This window comes from Aspergillus pseudodeflectus, assembly GCF_044049435.1.
Source record: "Aspergillus pseudodeflectus strain CBS 756.74 chromosome Unknown BJX68scaffold_1, whole genome shotgun sequence".
Classification (NCBI taxonomy): Eukaryota; Fungi; Ascomycota; class Eurotiomycetes; order Eurotiales; family Aspergillaceae; genus Aspergillus; species Aspergillus pseudodeflectus.
This window is the reverse complement of record NW_027263777.1, coordinates 1,561,148-1,579,569: the sequence shown is the minus strand read 5'-3', so window position 1 is coordinate 1,579,569 and position 18,422 is coordinate 1,561,148. Positions and strand designations below refer to the sequence as shown.

At 52.8% G+C, this 18,422-nt stretch overlaps 5 protein-coding genes across 5 annotated transcripts; 3 read left to right on the top strand and 2 right to left on the bottom strand.

The window, feature by feature from the left end:
- Positions 1–987: 987 nt before the first annotated feature.
- Positions 988–1,438, bottom strand: BJX68DRAFT_13151 (uncharacterized protein). Its single transcript, XM_071036306.1, has 2 exons — positions 1,412–1,438; positions 988–1,351 (listed from the first exon to the last, which is right to left on the bottom strand). Exon 2 carries the CDS (start codon positions 1,292–1,294, stop codon positions 1,052–1,054), a length of 243 nt encoding a protein of 80 aa, XP_070905954.1. The 5' UTR covers positions 1,295–1,351; positions 1,412–1,438; the 3' UTR covers positions 988–1,051.
- Positions 1,439–7,003: 5,565 nt separating this feature from the next.
- BJX68DRAFT_13216 (uncharacterized protein) lies at positions 7,004–7,587 on the bottom strand. The gene has a single exon (XM_071036316.1). The coding sequence runs from the start codon at positions 7,446–7,448 to the stop codon at positions 7,134–7,136; it is 315 nt and encodes a 104-aa protein (XP_070905953.1). The 5' UTR covers positions 7,449–7,587; the 3' UTR covers positions 7,004–7,133.
- Positions 7,588–9,176: 1,589 nt separating this feature from the next.
- On the top strand, positions 9,177–11,063 carry sebA (putative C2H2 transcription factor (Seb1); the record flags this gene model as incomplete). The annotated part of the gene is made up of 2 exons (XM_071043934.1): positions 9,177–9,741; positions 9,841–11,063. 2 exons carry the CDS (start codon positions 9,177–9,179, stop codon positions 11,061–11,063), a joined length of 1,788 nt encoding a protein of 595 aa, XP_070905952.1.
- A 1,892-nt stretch (positions 11,064–12,955) lies between these two features.
- Positions 12,956–14,824, top strand: BJX68DRAFT_223423 (uncharacterized protein). Its single transcript, XM_071038142.1, has one exon. It carries the CDS (start codon positions 13,158–13,160, stop codon positions 14,403–14,405), a length of 1,248 nt encoding a protein of 415 aa, XP_070905951.1. The 5' UTR covers positions 12,956–13,157; the 3' UTR covers positions 14,406–14,824.
- On the top strand, positions 14,825–17,958 carry BJX68DRAFT_223421 (putative phosphatidate cytidylyltransferase). The gene is made up of 2 exons (XM_071038141.1): positions 14,825–15,746; positions 15,803–17,958. Exons 1-2 carry the CDS (start codon positions 15,239–15,241, stop codon positions 17,857–17,859), a joined length of 2,565 nt encoding a protein of 854 aa, XP_070905950.1. The 5' UTR covers positions 14,825–15,238; the 3' UTR covers positions 17,860–17,958.
- Positions 17,959–18,422: the final 464 nt, after the last annotated feature.

The following is an 18,422-nucleotide window of genomic DNA, read 5'->3' as shown; positions in this document are numbered from 1 at the left end:
ACTCCGCGATAGGGCCGGGGTAATCCCCCTGGTCGTATGTTCCAAATTGTTACTGATAGTTTGCCCTTCATTCCTCAAAAGATAGAAGATCGCACCTTGGCTGTATCCGTGACTCTGTGACTGACTGACTCGTCTAACCACTCGGTTTGAGTTGTTGATGCCCTGAGTCAAGATAGAGGCGTCGCCAAAGCCTGGTTTCATGAGAGTGGACATTGATGGATCTTGGCCTTCATGACGATTATCACTGCTCGAAACTTCCGCAGACACCTAGACCACAAAGCGCATACCGCTGAGCAACCAGACTGGGGATCTGAAGATTGAAGCCGTGGGGATGGTCCGGTCATCGCCGATCCTGCGCTAAACGTGCGCATCTGCCCTGTGCAGAGTATCGTGCATAATCACATCCACCGGCGTATGTCGACTCGTAGACCCACGAAAAGCACGACAAGCAATTGGAACAGTTGGAACGCTTTTCAGCTCATGCTCTCCGATGTCGTGCTCATCACTTTTCGGCATCTGCCCGCGATTGGGCCAGGGCTGGCCGCAAATTGCGATCTCGGGTGGAGATCTCTGCGCAACTGGAGCCGTTCCTTTGAGATAGAGTTTACCGCCACTGCGCAACCTGCGCTACTAGAGCTGGCCGTCAAGAACCCAATTCGATGCCTGATTCCGTCTTCACTGTGAGTTCCTTGGCGGGGTCGAAGGCGTTCGAGTCTCGGAGGAAGGAAAAAGCAAAGTGTAGCTTGCGTAGAGCAGATTGGCTCTTGTTTAAACTGCTGGAGGCAGTTGTGCAAATCGTTCGGCAAATGGAGAACTTGAGCTGCAAGGTCAAGTCGGGGAGGTTCGATGTACCTTTGTATTTGTGGCAAAGTCGATCAGTGATACTAGTGGCAACAGTGGAAGAACTCCGTGACAGAGGATGATGACCAGTTCCGTTTCATCTCAACGAAGGTAGGTAGCTCCCCGATGTCAGCGGCGTGTTCCGTATTCTCGTATACGACGTCGACTCGACAGCCACCGTACTGGACGATGATGCTCCAAATGAGCTGACTTAGCGGAAGGATCCGACAGTTATGCTTAGGATAGCCAATGGACCGTGAAGATTTCTCCATGCTCTGGGGAGTCGTCGTGCATCATTCCCTTTTCGAGGCCTGAAGAGTCGGATCCATACTTTGGAGTCTGGGAGTCGTCCGAGTCGACGACGAGGAGGGACCTTGGGGATATTCAACCCATGCTTCCGGGTCCCACGTTGGACTTCGCCATCATGAACCGCGGGTCGAGAGGACAACAACATGCCATTCAAAGACTAGACCTGCACCACTGCCCTGGAAGTTAGCGTAGAACCTGGGGGCTAGCGAATTTAGCACGAGATACTAAATAACTCCGACCGTTCAAACGGAGGATAGCGTACACACTACTGTAGGTACGGGATTCCACCAGGCCTCTTGTCCACTTGTCTGTGCCACAGCACGAATGCACGTGTTCGTAGTCGGCTCAGCCTGGGTCTGTCATGTCATTGCTTTTTGAGTTACTCGTTGATCGACCTCAGCTCAAAGAACGAGTGGACGAACCTTCTACGGAGTAGAAAGGGCCATATAATTGATCGTTGGACCCCATTCCAAATGCCGCCATGGGTTTTCGGCGAAATTCTGAACCAATTCTTTGCCACTAGGGCGACGAGGCCCACGAGGCCAACAGACCAGACCTTCCCTAACTGGCAAAAGCACGCCACGTCTGAATGGCGAGCTAAATCTTCCTCGGGTTCTTCCCCAGGATTGGCAAAAAGGCACCATCCGTAGAGGGAATCCTCTTCCCGCGACTCTGCGAGAAAAGGATAGCAAAGTTGCAAGGTTCAGAGGAGCGGTCCAATCAGAACCTGCTCCAAACTTCCAACTTCCAAGCGAAAAAGGAATCCAAGTGGACACGGTGTTCTGTTCACCGGGCAGTCCCCGCAAAGCGCTACTTTTAGTGCCATCTTGACAGTACCGGCCCGGCGAGGACCCGAGGTGAACGTCCCAGGTTAATGAAGTTGAGGTCAGTTAAGACGGTGATGCTTTTGACCTGATACCCTAGACTCTTGTCCTTGTGGCTTGGAGGAAAGAGGAGGTCTCGTTCTCGCTCTGTTGGAGAAGAAGGTTTGTTCTCGACTCAGGACTCGGAGTCCATTAGATGCGAAAATCTGAATCATTGTCACAGACACTGCAGGCAGCGAAGCGAATGTGAATGTGATGCTGCACCAAAAGGCAAAATGAAGTCATCGCCACTGAGCCCCCCACGTATGCATTGATGATTTGACATGAAGCAAAGGCCATGAACTTGCCTTCTTGGGAGGAGAGGTCTGAAAGGACCCCCGTTCGAGTCGACACGGAGGAGAGTCCTGATGGAGTTCCCCGCCAGTCTGGACTCTGGCTCCAGTCCTACGGTCCTGGAGCAGGCGAACATTCTTCGAATGCCACTATGGCGAGCCTATTTTGCTCTTGATCAATAGTGTCTCGCAAGGTCACATCGATTGCCAACTTGAGCCAATGTGAATGGATGAGGTGGGGGAACGCAAGGGGATGCGTCGGAGATGAGCTCTTATTGGAGACCGCGGGCGGACTTAGTGTGTTTCAGATTTGTTCAAGCAACGCTCGCTTGTGCTGCGCGCAGTCTGACGGGTCGACTCGCGAGTCATTGTGGTCCACCACTGGATTATTGTCTTGGCCTCATAAAATTGTTATCTTGAGACTTGCGTCTCGGATTTGAGTTGTGAGGAAGTGAATTTGCAGCAGCCTTGGTCAAGGCATCTCCGACAGTTTCTATTTGCAACCTCCAGCGTGGGAGCGCAAAATTAGAAAGCATTACTCACCGAAACTCATATCGCCATCCTGGCGGGTTATCCCGTCTTCACGACTTTGGGTCTGAATAATAGAGTTCGAGTCTTGATAACTTGGTGATACTGGACGGATCAACGCTCGCACATCATTTCGCTGTCGACCAGACTCAATCTGTTGTCGGATGTGCAGCGCTATCAGACGATCATAGATCGCTGAAGCTGCTATTTCGACCTTCCTTCTTCAGTAGAATTGGCACACTCCCGCGATGTTGCGTGATCGCTGATTGCAAGATGGGGCTCGCGGCCGCAGATACTTTCCAGAGTCGCTCGGGATTTGGAAGCTCCCAAGGCTCAAGCACCAAGGTGGACGCATCCAGGGTTGCTTTCCCTCGTTCTCGGGCTCTCGAGTTACCAAGGCTGTGTCTGGACTCTGTGATTCGTCGTTGTCTTCCACCATCCCACTACCGGTAGTCCATCAGATAGTCTAATCACACAACGCAACGCTGGATGCTCGGCATTTTTGGCGTTATCTTCGCTAAGTCTTCGATCGAAATTCCGCAAGGATTCCAAACGGCGCCCGGCGAATCCGAACACCATGCCGCTGGGTCTTGACGAAACACGCTGCAGCAAACCTCCCACTCTTGCACGCCGCATCGAAAAGTGTCGTGTGTGACCTTCGACTGTTGATTCGTCACGGGAAGCGGCGCGCCCGACATCTCGTCAAGACGCACGAGGTGCTTCTCTCAAAACAGAATGGAAGGGGGGACCTTGTGGCGGCCGCGGCGGGTCTGGCGGCGCCCACTTACGGAGTACGCGGAGTCGCGCACTAGGGAGGCCCTTCCCGCCCAGCTGTCATTCTCCTTTGGGGTCGTCCGCCGTATCAGTGTGCGGCGACGCACCTCGTGGCGAGATCTCCCAAAAGTAAATAGCGTGCCACAAGGTGATTTTATTCTCTACACGCGGATTGCGAGGGAGATTGGGGGTTCCATAGTCGAGACGAAGGTGAGTTTGTATTATCAATTTGCCTCTTGGTGGAGGAAGCGAGTGGGCATTCGACCTGTCACCCGCTGGGACTCGAAAATCAGAGAATGACGGCTTTGGGGGTCGCCCATGCATCATCATGCAAGGCGAGCGTGACGCCGTCGATCATCACGGTACCTGATGGCCAGAGGTACGGCCATCCGCCCACGGTGCTGCAGGGCCCTGTTGCCTTGTCATCTCAATGGTGTGTCATTGGGATTTACCTATCGAGTCGACGACTTATCACGCTAATACTTGGATGCTGTGGCTTTCGCCTCGTATCTTATCACACTTGGCTTGAGTTGGGCACGGTCGTGCCTCTTGTCTATTTCTCGGATCAATCTGGTGTTCCTTCGTTGCGAAGGATTCGATCCGTCATATTTGTCGTCTGTGCGACAACGGCTTTTCGTGGCAACATGGCTCGGCGGCAGTATCTTGATAGCTCAAGGACTCATGGGACTGATGCTATTCTTGCTTGGTCGCCGACTCGTGAGGTCGGGCTCACTTGCCCGGAACTCCAGCTTGCCGAGCAGCGAAGATCCATTCTTGATGGATTCATAGCACCCCGGAACAGCCCATATGACGCCGTGTGGACTCGTGGAACGCCCACCGGAGCGCAAGGAACGCAAGCCGTTGAAAGAAGAGGAGCCTTGAGTTCCTCAGCAATATATTTGCTACGCCGTTTCCTTCTCGAAGCCGTCTAGCTCCCAGATGGCTCGATTCCCGAGGATTTAATCAAAGAGGTGGATAATGGTCACCAGTTCGAGACCATTAAAGTACTTCAGACCGACTCTTTGTCGCCAAGCTAGCTCAAAAGTACCAATCTCCCTGCGACGCCAGCGGGACTTTGAATCCATCCATCTCATCTCCGTCCTTTCATCACGAACCCTCACGTCAAAAAGTTCGGTGGTCCCCAAGGGAACCAATAGTAGCAGAAATGGAGAATTCTATCTTTAGAGTAGCCAATCAGTAGCCACTGATTTGCACACTTGGCCGAATTAGGCACCCTAAGAATTGACAAAAAATGGCCATGCCTCATTTTCAAGAGCCGAATTCTGCTTGAGATGGCAAGACCTGACCGGTATTGAGCCTGGACATCGGTCTCGATTCTCGAAGCGTCTGGCAATCATGCATCATGCACAGAGAGCACTCCATCAGACCATCGTTGGTCAATTTCAAACCATGCGGTTTGTGTCCCACAACCAGGCGTCAAGCTTCCCGTCTGGGTTAGTCACAGGCTGGGCATTCTTGTGCAGGTTGAACGAAAACCTGGTAGCTTTCGGCAACGCATTATCGAGCCCTATACGCTCGGGTTATCCATGGATATAAGTTCTGTATTCCTGGATCTGACAGCTCGCGACGAACCTAATTCCCCTTGCGTCGGACTGAGCTGTCAGGTTGTCTTGACGTCTTCGTGTTCTCTCATCCACCCCATCTGAAATCAGTGTCTGTGCTGTGAAGGAATGACAATGGATTGAAGAGAGTTATGCTGGATTGCTGATCATTGCATATATAGGATTTTTGCGGAGGGCGAATTTTGGGGTACGAGTCCATGATGGATCGATTATCCACTTTTCGGAGACTGCGTGCATTATCAGTCCATCGTCAAGCCCATGATAAGGTTAGGCACGGTTTTCGAGCAGTCGTTGCTTTTTTTATTTTGCTTTTCCTTGAGCAATGAAGCGTGCTTGTCTGAGATTCGGGAAGATGGCCAACTACCGGTCAACTATCGAAGAAACTAGTCGACTAACGGTTGGTTTCTTTGCAGGGCCAGGCCTCGGAGTCCGGAGTAAGCTTTGCGTTATTGGCGGATGCCAAGTCAACGTCTTTGACGTTGAGCTCTCTTGATGCATCTCGAAACAAAGAGGCAATGCTGGACAAACTTTACGGGCTCACGTTATTGGGAGACGAAGCGGGCGGCGGAGTTGATAAAATCAGAATAATTCAAATCTTGACCGCTAGGATTCAGATGCTGGCTGGAACTGCAGTAGTAGTGTACGCCTTTTGAGTAACCTCACCATGCCTGTCGGTGTCGAACTCCGATCAATCAAGACAATGGATGATTCAATGAATGACATCGGCGAGACTCTGGCGGCTGTGTGGATGTGATGTTTCCGACGAGTCGCCTTAGCTTGCTGCAAGGCTGCGTTCTCCGTAGTTGTTCCTGCAGTAGGCCGCAAGGAACAAACTGATCGGTCGGGCTGGAGTTGAACATGTCCGACCGCTGCAGTCAGGCCTTGGAAGTATGTGATTTAGGATGAGGTTCGCCTCTTGAGGTTCGTCATGAAACTGTCTTGCCATGAAGCCTGTTGCCAACCGATGACTACTGTCTCATGATGGGGAGGTTATTTGTCAAACCGGGCTTATTACTCCGGCCCGCAGCAATAATGGATGCAAGGTTCTTACAGACGCAGCGTACCTGGCATATGACAAGCAATCAGGTCTGGAGTACAGCCCCTCATCTCACAGGCAATCAGCTTCGAGAATGCTTTTCGTGGAATCGGTTACAAGAGCGTCATATGAAGGGCGAACCCCCAGGAAATGCATAGTATCCTGCAGATATTGGATATCGCGACAAGGATCGAATGCATCGTGATGTGTTCTGGAGTACAGTAGCACCATGCCACAGTTTGTGGGCCGTCGAAACCGTTTCAAATCTAAATCTTGCCTCGCCACAATTCCTCTAGACTTAGTAGCCGTTGATATAGGTCTCAGGTAGATTGCTGCTGTTCCGTCAGTGTATACTTCAGCCTTTGTCCTCCTCCAGACCCAGAAATGTGGCACTGGCCAAACCTCTGCTGTGCAACCAATGATCGCTTGGCAGGGCCGCAGCACGGGGAATTGATTCTGATCGACCCTGCCGCCTCCGGAGCTCTTGTAAGTTGTTCACATTCACAGAGACCCCTCTTGTGTTTTGCTGATCGTCCTAGAGAGTGCAGTGGACGGCTCGAGCGCAATTCGACGGATGGGGCCTGCTCCCATAGGTCCAGTGCAGACCGTAATTCGTCTTGGTTTCTTTCTTTTGTCGATTTGGGCATGGTTCCGAATCCCCCAAATGGACGGACGGGATACGCACTGCAGTGGGGCCGACTAGTCCAGCCGGCGAGTCAATCCTTCCCCTTCAGATAAAATAATTCGCATGCAGTCCCAGTGCACAGCAGCAGCCAACTTTTTCGGTTGACTGTCACAACTGACTGAAATGTTGCGCTGGGCCTATCGGGGGCCAGACGGCAATTGGACAGCCAGCAGTGTGCACTCCCCGCTCTCGCTCAGAAAGAAGAAAAGCTGACGGTCCACTTCAATTTCGAGGCGGGCGGTAATTCGCTAATACGTAGTGCTCATCGCTGATAAGCCAGATACCGGAACCAGACGATGTGACTTTTGTGAGATCAGGCCAACTATCACAGAGGACGCCGTTTGGCGAGGTGTCATTGATCGGAGCATGTTCGTCAGTAAGCGCGGGCAAGTCCGTAGAGGGAAGCAGATGGTTGGTGTTGACGTTGGCTGGGACCGAGGCTGGGAGGGGAGGGGAACAGCGTGATTGGCAGAGGGGCAGGCACAATTTATGAAATTGCGAATCTGCGATGCTATTTTGGGCAGGGGGGTAAATCATTGGGTGCTCCCGGCGAGCAGGTCTCGGAAAAGCGAGTAAGTTGTGGCAACTCGCTCAGCCATCGTGACAGCACTGAAGCTCGATATTATTGACTGAGACATCATCTGAATTCTCTCCAAAGCAAATCAGCACCCAGGGCACAGCAAAGTCAATTTGGCCACGCTGATGTTCTGTTGATGGGCGGGTGCCTGTTGGCTGGCGTCGCCGTTGCTGCTCAGCGGTGTTCCTGCTGTTGGCGCTATCTTCGTTCGCTGTTGGAGTCTTGGAGGCTTCAGCCTTCATTGGGATAGATCGTTCTCCGCATTCACTGATCCTGTGTCCATACCGTAGGATTTGGGTCCGTAACAATGGATTCTGAGGCCGCCATTGAAAATGGGGATTGCAAGCCCACTCGTGCTCGTGCGCCCCACCGCGCTCCTTTTGGGATTCCCCGGCCGGCCTGGTGTGGGCCACACCCTGCTCGCGTCCAGCGCTGCCATTTGCTGCTGCCGACTGGTGTGTCGACCACTTCGCACCCTCAAAATGGGGAGACGACTGATGCTGCTATGGCACAACATTCGGGTACGCTGAGTGTGCTCTGTGCACATCTCTCTGCTCAGCGAAGCAGCACTGGCATGGCCTGTCCTAGTCCCACCTGACTCCGCTCCCATTTTGTGAATCGAGTTGTGCACGGCCAATGAGTCCTCTGCCAGCGAGTCCGTGAGGTTCGGGGGGACCATCAATCAAAATTTCGACAGCGACGATGGTTCTCGCAATGAGGTAGCATGACCACGAAGACAGGCAAAAGAAGCATGCTGATTGAGTTGAAGAACAGTGTGCCTCTGGACGCTTCATGACACCATCGCTCGCCGAATCATCAGATTATTTGCCCGCGGCATTAATTATGATTTTTGAATTTTGGAGAATAAATATCATAAAATAATATAATTAATTTAATAATTTTCCCAAGAAACCAACCGCGAGGCTAAAAAGTACGGCTCCAGTCCGCCAGAGAGGACCAATTCGTACCACAGGCAGATCACACTCTTTTATCCACAGCCCGTCCATCCTCCTCCACCATCCTTCCGTCCTCCTCTTCCCATATCGGCCCTGTCTCTCATTTCCCACCCCCGCGACCATCTTTTGCTCTGCTTTAATCTTCTGCTTCTTATTCTTATTTCAATTTGCCCTTCCCTTTTTAGACTTCTCTTGATCCCCTCTAGTCTTTCGTTTCTTTTCCTTTTCTCTCTTGACTTCCTGCTTCTACCTCTTCTCGCTTCTGCTTGTGACTCTCAAGTCTCCCCCGGTTCCTGTGTGTGTGCTGCCAGACCTTCGTCATCAGATTTGGTTTGCGTCGACTCAGGCTCCTGTCCTTCCTTCATAGACATTGCGATACATCTCTAGCGACAAGAGGAACACAACAAGCACGGAACAGTGACATATCAAACCGCATACAGACTGCTCAATTGTTACTTGAGCCAGCTACCTCTCCAGTCATCATTCATTCTGACACTGAGAGGTCTCCCACTATCATTCACTCCACAGCTTCACCGTGGCCGATTGTTATTCTGCGATAATACTACTTCCAACCTATACTCATAACACCTTATAATAATACCCGGTCGTGAGTAGACATCGCTCTGCTCCTTCCAATCCTTCGACCACGTCACCTAATGTGAGTACATGCCTCCGGACTGCTGGAGATAGTGGTCAAGAAAGCTAACCAGATCAGATTCAGATCTAGCAACAATGGACGCAACATACACAATGGCACCCAGCCCGGTGCAAGGACAGCCACAATTTGCATACTACCCTGCCGAATCACAAGCGAGACCGCAACCGTACGCCAGCCATCCTGCTGATATGCAGGCATACTATGCCCAGGTCTCTCCGTTCCCACAGCAGCAGCACATGATGGCGGATATGTACTCTACACCCGTTATCAACATGCATCAGATGGCCACAGCAAATGCCTTCCGGGGTGCCATGAACATGACTCCCATTGCTTCCCCACAGCCGTCAAACTTCAAGGCCGCTCTTGCAGTTCACGGTTCACCCGCTCTGATGCCCTTGGACACCCGGTTCGTCAACGCCGAGTACTATGCTTTTCCTTCAACGCCGCCTCTCTCGACCTCGGGAAGCTCTGTGAGCAGCCCGCCGTCGAGCACCGGCACTCTTCATACTCCGATCAACGAGAGCTTTTTCACATTCGACAAGGTGGAAGGTGTAAAGGAAGGGTGCGAGGGCGATGTTCACGCTGAAATCCTGGCCAACATTGACTGGCAACGCTCTGCTTCGCCAGCCATGACTCCTGGTAAGTTACCATCGTTGAAGCCGTCCAGAAGTCGATCTATGGGATGAAAGAGGACGAGCCTGGAATTAGGGTTGATCAGCACGCTAATATCCCTTTTAGTATTCATCCACCCCCCTTCCCTTGCCGCTAGCCAGAGCTCAGATCTCTTGTCGGCAGGCAGCTCTTGCCCATCCCTTTCACCATCACCATCACCTGTTTCTTCGCTCTTTGGACAATCCCAGTCTTCGCTCCAGCTTGAGCAAGGCGCGTCTTTCTGCGACCCCCGCGAACTCACTGTTGAGGCATCTGTGCACAGCCACCCGACCGAGCTACCCCCCTTGCCTTCTCTCTCTTGCGAGGACGAGGAGCCGAAAGTGGTTCTTGGCAGTGAGGCCGTGACCCTTCCCGTGCATGAGAACCCAGCTCCGTCTTTCACATCTTCCACTGAGGATCCTCTCAGCACACTGCCGACATTTGATAGCTTCTCGGATCTTGACTCGGAAGACGAGTTTGTTAATCGCCTGGTTGACTTCCACCCCAGCGGAAGCACATTCTACCTAGGAGGGAAGAGGCAGCGTGTTGGAACGTACTCGCTGGACGAGGACGAGTTCCTGAGTGAACACGGCTTCGAGGAGCCGGAGGATTCAGAGATCACCCTTTCTGGCCTCCCGACCATGATTCTTCCTGGTACCGAGGTTTCGGAGGAGGCAGCCAACAAGCGGAACAACACCCGCAAGTCAATCAAGAAGACCGTCTCATCGGAGAGCCTGTCGGAGTCTTTTATTGAGCACCAGGCTCAGCTTCCCTGCGAGAACCACTCCCACGAGTTGGTTTCCCGAACTGAGCAGGCGAATGGTCAATCCCGCCAGAACTCTGTTGTCAGTGCCTCCGGCTCAGAGTCTGCTTCAGCTCCCGTGTCAGTCAACCGCCGTGGTCGCAAGCAGTCCCTGACGGATGACCCTTCCAAGACCTTTGTCTGCACCCTCTGCTCCCGCCGTTTCCGCCGCCAGGAACACCTCAAGCGTCACTACCGCTCTCTGCACACTCAGGACAAGCCTTTCGAGTGCAACGAGTGTGGTAAGAAGTTCTCTCGCAGCGACAACCTTGCCCAGCACGCCAGGACCCACGCGGGTACCTCGGTCGTTATGGGTGTAATCGACACCAGCAATGGCGCCCCGTACGACGAGCGGGACCCAGCCACCATGGGTGCCGTTCTTTACGAGGCTGCCAACGCAGCTGCCACCAAGTCCACTACCAGTGAGTCGTCCGACGACAACATGGAAGCACCATCTGTCGAACGGCGATCCCTCAAGAAGCGCAAGCGAGACGAGAACAACGCGTGATCGTTCTTTGCTTGAGACCGTCACGAACGCTATGCGACCAGGAGTTTTTTTTTTTATCTTTCCATTATACATTAATATATCATCCTGCATTTCCTCCGCTTCGATTGGTACACTGGCTAGTGTGACTAGATCTTCGGTTGGTTCGGCGTCTGGCTGCAAACATTTTCAAAGGGTATATCGGTTCGCATCACATCTCCAGGTCAGAAGAGAGCAACAACAAGCGATGTTTCGGGAAACGCCGTGATTCGGGACTATAGAAGGCGCAACTCGGAAATTTCGCGATACACAAAATCATTAGAGCGCGCTGCTGAAGACGACTTTTCGGTTTTCAGCATTGAGGCATGACGGGGTTGTATCATCTTCTCTTTCCTACCTCTCCTTTGACTTGACCTTGGAAACATTCTTGTACTTGTGTTTTCAATTCTCTTTTCCTGTGATCTTCTCTTCTCTTCTTCTCGTTCATCCTTCTCTGTCACTATTCGATGTAATATTGCTTTTTGTCACTTTTTGACACCTCCTGTGCTGGCCACATGTATATTTAGTTTTTTATTTCCCCATTCTCCCCATCGTTTACACATCATACCCCTACTTGCATAGTGTTTCGTTCTTACCATTGTACTTGGTTGCATTCCCTGTGTGCATAATATTGCCTTGTGCTGTCGCGTTGAGCATGTATGATCCTGCGGCATAGCTAGTAATCTGAGGTGTTGCTGAAGCATTTACTTTCCCAGTCAGATAGTAGTACTTGTAACAGTAATCATTCGTTTGGAATCTTGTTTCTATCCCCAAGTGAGGTCATTTGGTGGTTCAAGTGGTTCATGTAGTTCATTTCTCGACAATCTTATCTGGTACCCCTCGCGGGTATGAGGGGAAAAGCGACCCATTTCAAAAAAATCCTCCCCGCAGTCGCAACATCGAAACCAACCCTCCTCAACCATCATCAAAATGCCGCCACCACCCAGCCATGGCCTAAACGTAATCGCCCTAATATCCGGCGGAAAGGACTCGCTCTACTCTATCCTCCATTGCATCCGCAACGGACACAAGGTTGTCGCGCTAGCGAATCTGCATCCCTCGCCGCCGCCAAACACCAGCAGCAGCACAACACAGAATGACAATCTTGAAGAAAGCAAATCGACAGGTGAAAGTGGGGTGCAAGAAGGCGCGGACGACATCGACAGCTTCATGTACCAAACGATCGGCTGGGGCGTGATCCCGCTGTACGAAGAAGCCCTGGGAATCCCGCTGTATCGGCAGGCGATTGTTGGTGGGGCAGTTGATACGGGGAGGGTATATGGGGATGCTACGACGGCTACTGAAGAAAAGGTAGAGGGAGGAGGAGGCGGAGGAGATGGAGGGCGAGACTCTCCCGACGAAACCGAATCGCTCATCCCGCTTCTCCACCGCGTGATGGCTGCACACCCAGAAGCCAACGCCGTTTGCGCGGGCGCGATTCTCTCCACGTACCAGCGCACGCGGATTGAGGATGTTGCGGGGAGACTGGGGCTGACCCCGTTGGCGTGGCTGTGGCAGTATCCGTTTCTACCACGGCCGATGGAGAGGATTTCTGGTATCTCTGGCGGAGCAGAGACAGAGGCGGGTCTACTCGAGGATATGAGTGCTGTGGGATGCTCGGCGAGGATTGTGAAAGTTGCCTCGGGGGCGCTTGATGAGAGCGTGCTCTGGGGGGATGTTGCGGGGGGTGCTGGTGCGGAGGGAGCACGGTTACGTGGGAAGCTTGTGAAGGGGATGCGGAGGTTCGCAGCTGATGGGGAGGATATTCGCGGGGCGGTTTTGGGGGAGGGTGGAGAGTATGAGACGCTTGCGGTGGATGGACCGGGGTTTTTGTGGAAGGGGAGGATTGAGATTGAGGAGGGTGGGAGGGAGGTGAGGGTGGGGGAAGGGGGTGTTGCGTATTTGAGGCTGAGCGGGGCGAAGGTCGTGCCTAAGGAGCAGCAGCAGGGGGATGATTTAACGCCGGAGACTGTACGAAGGCCTGCGCTGTTTGATCGAGGCTTTGAAAGTGCGTTGGAGGGATTGTGGGATGGAATTGAAGAGGAAGATGAGGTTGGACAGACAGAAACGCCTGCGTGGATGGCTTTGAACTGCGTTCAGTCTGTCAACGGTGGCATATGGACTGTGGCCAATATTACAGCGCCTGAGGCTGGTCCTGGTGCTGGTGAGCAGATGGCAGCAATCGCGAAGAAGATACACGCAATCTTGGATAATTCCAGCCAGGATGGCGCTGGCCCACGGACGACAGCTGATATTGTTTTCACCACGGTCCTGCTTCGATCTATGGGAGATTTTCCATTGATGAACAGTATCTACGTCGGTTTATTCAAGAAGCCTAACCCACCTGCGAGAGCTACAGTGGCATGTGGTGAGATTCTCCCCAAAGGAGTGAATGTCATGCTCTCGATGGTCGTCGATCTAGGCCCAAGAGCTCGACGCTATGGCCTCCATGTCCAGTCACGATCGTACTGGGCGCCAGCCAATATCGGGCCGTATTCGCAGGCCATGTCCATACCTTTACAAGGGACAGAACGAGCGGTATACATTGCTGGTCAGATTCCTCTCGAACCCGCTTCGATGGAGCTGGCGGAGTGTCCACAGCAGAACGGGCAACCTCTTTGGGCCCAGACTTATTGCTTACGTGCCGTCCTGTCGCTTCAGCATATGTGGCGCATAGGCACAGCTATGGATGTCAATTGGTGGCTAGGAGCCGTAGCATTTTTCACTGGACGTGACCATACTAAGACCAGGGCGAGGACCGCATGGAAGCTCTGGGAGAAAATGCATGACTCGACCGAAGAAGCAGAGCAAGAAGACGAGGCAACACTAGACATCTGGGATATCAAATATGGGCGCAGAGGACATGAGCAGGCCAAACCTGTCGCGAGCCATCGGATTCCAGACCTTGACCTGGTGGCGGATGGCTCCGATAGCCGAGTCCCCGGATTTCTGGCAGTCCAGGTCCACGAACTTCCCAGAAATAGCGACATTGAATGGCAAGGTTTAGGCTATCGCTGCGAAGGAGTGAAAGTATCTCGGACGGAAGCCGACTACGGGCGGACGACGAATATCACCACAAACGAAAACCAGGTGTATTCCTTCATTGAGGTCGATGGAGGAGCCAGCTCGTCTGATCTCAAATCGCGGATACAGCGCGTGTTGGAGGCATGCACTGTATCATCGAACAGTTGCCACTGCGTTATCTACAGCAGTCAGCCCCTCCCCCAAGACGGTTTCCCTGGCCAAGTGGTTCCCTGCAAGTCGGTTTGGGGCGCAGAGGGGAGGAAACTGGCGGCAGGGGCGATTGTACAGAGACAGACGTGCTAACCATCGCCTAGCCGCTTGGCAGTGAAAACTTAAAGGCGAGAACAGGACGCCGTTGATGGCGCGAGATTCTCGAAAACCTCCGAACGTGCGTATTCCCATGCTGATGGCTGATGGTCCATCGTCCTAGGCAGAATCATTGATTGGCCGATAAGCGTGGGCTAAACGTGCCCGGCAGAAATGTCACCAGTCATCGTCGCGAGCGACTGTTAGGATTTCCACTGTTCTCGACCTCCTCGAGCCGTCGTACGTGTCGCCTAGCCGATTGGACTGGCGCAGCCCCGGAGAGCTTTGTCCTCTGGATCGGGTGGAAGCTAAGGCCGATGTTGGGAAAGCGTTGAGGCGCGGAGGCGAGGGGAGGGAATGGGACGCGAGAAAACCAGGAAAACAGAGACGACAGCCAGAAGAAGATGGCGAAATCCTCCTGAGTAGATGAGATAGAAGTAATAATGAAGCGAATTCAATTTGCCTGACAGGACGATGAAGCTGTGACGCATGTGATGGGCCAGGAAAAAGAGCCCGCCTTCCGCCCGTCGATAACAGCTGAGCGGAACGCAGCACAGCCAAAACTTCCCAGCTTCCCTACATCTTTCTTCATCCTTCGGCGCCTCCTCTTTCCTCTTTCCCTCTCTCCACTGATCTGCTCATGTCGCTTCGTCCTGTCAGGTATGCAAATCCGTTTCCCGCCGTTTCGTTCTAGCCCCGCTGTTCCAGTTACTGACCGTCCGGGGTTCAGTTAGTGGCACTCTGCACCTCACACGACTCAACTTCGCACCCTCGATCACGATGCTCTCCGCGCTATAGACTCGAGCCTGTTCAACATAATCCATGGGCCCATGGCCTCTTTGACAAGCCAGGAGGACGAGGGGCTGCCTCCATTACTCCCCGACCCTGATGTCCCTGCCACGGACACTCTCCGATCAGTTTCCCGCTCACCCCATCCATATCGTCGCAACGGCTCTATCCAGCAACGCACACGAACATCCAGTGACAGCGGAACTGAGGCGGACGATGAAAGCACAAGCTTATTAAAGGGTCTTCCTGCGCCCCCGCTTCGTTCACGAAAAGGAGCACGTCCGAGTTGGAATGGCGTCGCTGACCATGACCTTTGGCTTCCTGGGCTCCAACGGTGGCCGTCGCTGGCCCGCTCAACCTCGCGGAGCTCGCGCCGGAGCTCCATCGGTGACAACGAGATAGACTTTTGGGAGCTGCAGAATCAGATCAAGTCAAAAAGACGCATTGAGATTATACGAAGAGCTTTTGAGACTGGGCTGTTACTCTCGGTTGGTGGCGTTGTCTTGGGGCAGCAGAGTGTGAGATCACTCGCGTGGGTGTGGAAAAAAGGTATGCGGGCTTCTTTGCTCTTTTATGTTGCAGTGACTTACCTACGCCATGAATAGAACTCATCGCCTATTTCCTTACTGTTCTCGGTCTTTACGCATTATACCCATTGAACCGCAACGGCCGCCTACGACTTTCTAGATTTTCATCCTTTGCCATTCCGACTACCTTCGACCCTGCTCCGCTTCTATACCCAGTACTCATTCCCGTTTACGTTGCTCTTTCATTACCGAATCATCAGCCACCATTAATATTGCCGAACATAATCCTTGCCCTTGCCTCAATACCCCCACAGGTCATTCCCATGCACGAGTCGGTCCACGGACAAAGCGTGATGCACTGGGTCGTCACTACGATACCTGTCATCGTCTCGGAACAATTATCGTGGGGTGGAATTCGCCCAAAACCTCTTTCTCTGCGCGGCCTTGATCCGGAAATTTTGTCTCTTGTTTTCCCTTTGCACCAAGCATTGATACCCACCCTAGATTTCCTTCTGTCTACCAGTATCCTTCCAGCGGAGTTACAGCTTCTGACGACTGCCCTTATTAATCTGTTTTTATTCGCATCCGCTCCCCAGGCGGAAATTCTCAAAGCGCTGCTGTGGCTAGGCAGCCTCTGTATTTTTATCTCCTGCCGCCAAGTCCTTCACTGGGAGGTCGCTCTCGCCAGGATCCCCACTTGGAAGTTTCGACGATCACCTGGTGGTTCCAATTCGCCGAAGAGCATGCTGAATTACTTGGACCATAGGATCTGCCAGAAACTGAGTCAAGCCGGCTCTTCTGACGATCCTACCTCGGACAGCGATTCCCCAGACGGTCATTTGACATCTACCTCGCGTCGCGCCCGGCATAGGTCCCGGGAAAAGTCACCGCCAGAGTCTCCGGCTGATAATGCCGGCGAAGAGGGCCCCATACGACGACAGGCATCCACGAACTTCGATGAGGCCGAACGGTTAGATAAGGTCAGGACAACTCCTAGAGGACGACGAAAACGGTCCATGGCACCGGACCTGGCAACATTTCTGTCCATGACTGTCCCTCAAGTACAGGTGCGCAAATGGCTGTATGCGCTCTACACTTATCTGGCCGTTCTCGCGGTTATCATGGGCCCTGTACGGAAATATGTCGGTGAACGTGCTTTGCAAGGCGAAGAGCCCTTCGGCTGGGCGCTGGGATACTTGTTAGGAAACATCTCCTGGTTCAGGTTCTGGGTCATTACTTCGAGCCTGGAGCACTGGATACCAATTCCACCTCGCTTGGATAGCAGCTTGACTGACGCATTTTGCCACCTCGGCCGAGCAGAGCATCTCCGTCAAGGTGTCTTTGGGGAGGCCAACACGCGCCTTTTCCTCATTGCATACTGCCTGGTTGTCCTTGTAACCGGTGTTGCAATTGTCGTTCGGCTGGGCGCGTTTGTAGAGGTGGACACAAGACGCAAGGTCTTTCACGGCACGATGGTGATGATGTTCCTGCCGACGATATACATTGATCCTTGCTTTTGTGCCCTTGCCATGGGATTGGTTTTGGCGATCTTCCTGCTCCTGGATTTGTTCCGTGCTTCGCAACTTCCGCCCATTGCTCGACCCCTGACATACTTCCTGGAGCCGTACGTTGATGGCCGCGATTACCGAGGCCCAGTCATTGTTTCCCATATATTCCTCCTTGTTGGGAGTTCTATCCCTCTCTGGCTCGCACTGGCCGATGCCCCTCGAACTGGAGACCTCCCTTGGAAGGCATGGGACGCTCAGAGTCGAGATGTCAGTATGGTGAGCGGGATTATATGCGTTGGATTGGGAGACGCAGCGGCCTCTCTCATCGGGCGCCGATTCGGTCGGCGGAAATGGTTCTGGGGCGGCGGTAAATCTATTGAGGGAAGCATAGCCTTTGCTGTCGCGGTGACTATCGGGTCTTTGTTCGCTCAAGCTTGGCTGGCTCTTGGGCAATGGACACAAAGTGGATTGGCCGGACCAAAACAATTCTCCTGGCTCATGGCGACAACAAAGGCCATTCTAGCGGCTGGCGGAGCCAGCGCAACCGAAGCAGTTCTGACAGGATGCAATGATAATGTGGTTGTCCCAGTGGTGCTGTGGCTCCTTGTGCGGGGGTTGGGACTCTGACCAGATGATGACTAGACATATTTATGCTGTACAACACGAGCTTAAAGAGACATATATATAAATTATCTTCAGCAATGATTTCTCCCAAGATACTTGGCAATTCTAAGAACTCCTTACTACACACTAGTATTAGCGTTGCTGCTAGGATATAGTATGGAGTAGTGCGTGACAAGGATTACGGAGTACAAAATACATCAATCACGGGAACGGGTGCCCCGTTCTTTGTCGTCAACCGGCATGCAAGCCTCAGGTGACATGGGTCGGCTCAAGCTAATGGCTATTTTTAATATATTCAGGTCAGAAGTAAGACTATTGCTATTCTACGCATTTGAATGCGAGGGCGTGGCCTTTGCTTTTGTCTTTCAGCGAGAAACGTATGCTCCTGGCCGATTGTCGATCGCAGGGGTACAACGGTAGTGGTTGGGGTGGAGGCGGCCAAAGCAATGATGATAACCTGCGATCCCCAGTCCTGGACCGGCGCATTGTCCCCATCAAGCCCACTAGCTTATCAGTTAAAGTATTGAGCCACTGACAAGACGAGTGGAGGCAGTGTGCATTAGATT

Bases quoted from the DNA above. Each gene is read 5' to 3' on its own strand.
- BJX68DRAFT_13151 (XM_071036306.1), bottom strand. From the start codon at position 1,294: ATGTTGTTGTCCTCTCGACCCGCGGTTCATGATGGCGAAGTCCAACGT.
- BJX68DRAFT_13216 (XM_071036316.1), bottom strand. From the start codon at position 7,448: ATGATTTACCCCCCTGCCCAAAATAGCATCGCAGATTCGCAATTTCAT.
- BJX68DRAFT_223421 (XM_071038141.1), top strand. From the start codon at position 15,239: ATGGCCTCTTTGACAAGCCAGGAGGACGAGGGGCTGCCTCCATTACTC. The intron at 15,747-15,802 runs GTATGCGGGCTT...CGCCATGAATAG, and splicing joins CGCGTGGGTGTGGAAAAAAG to AACTCATCGCCTATTTCCTT.
- BJX68DRAFT_223423 (XM_071038142.1), top strand. From the start codon at position 13,158: ATGGCTTTGAACTGCGTTCAGTCTGTCAACGGTGGCATATGGACTGTG.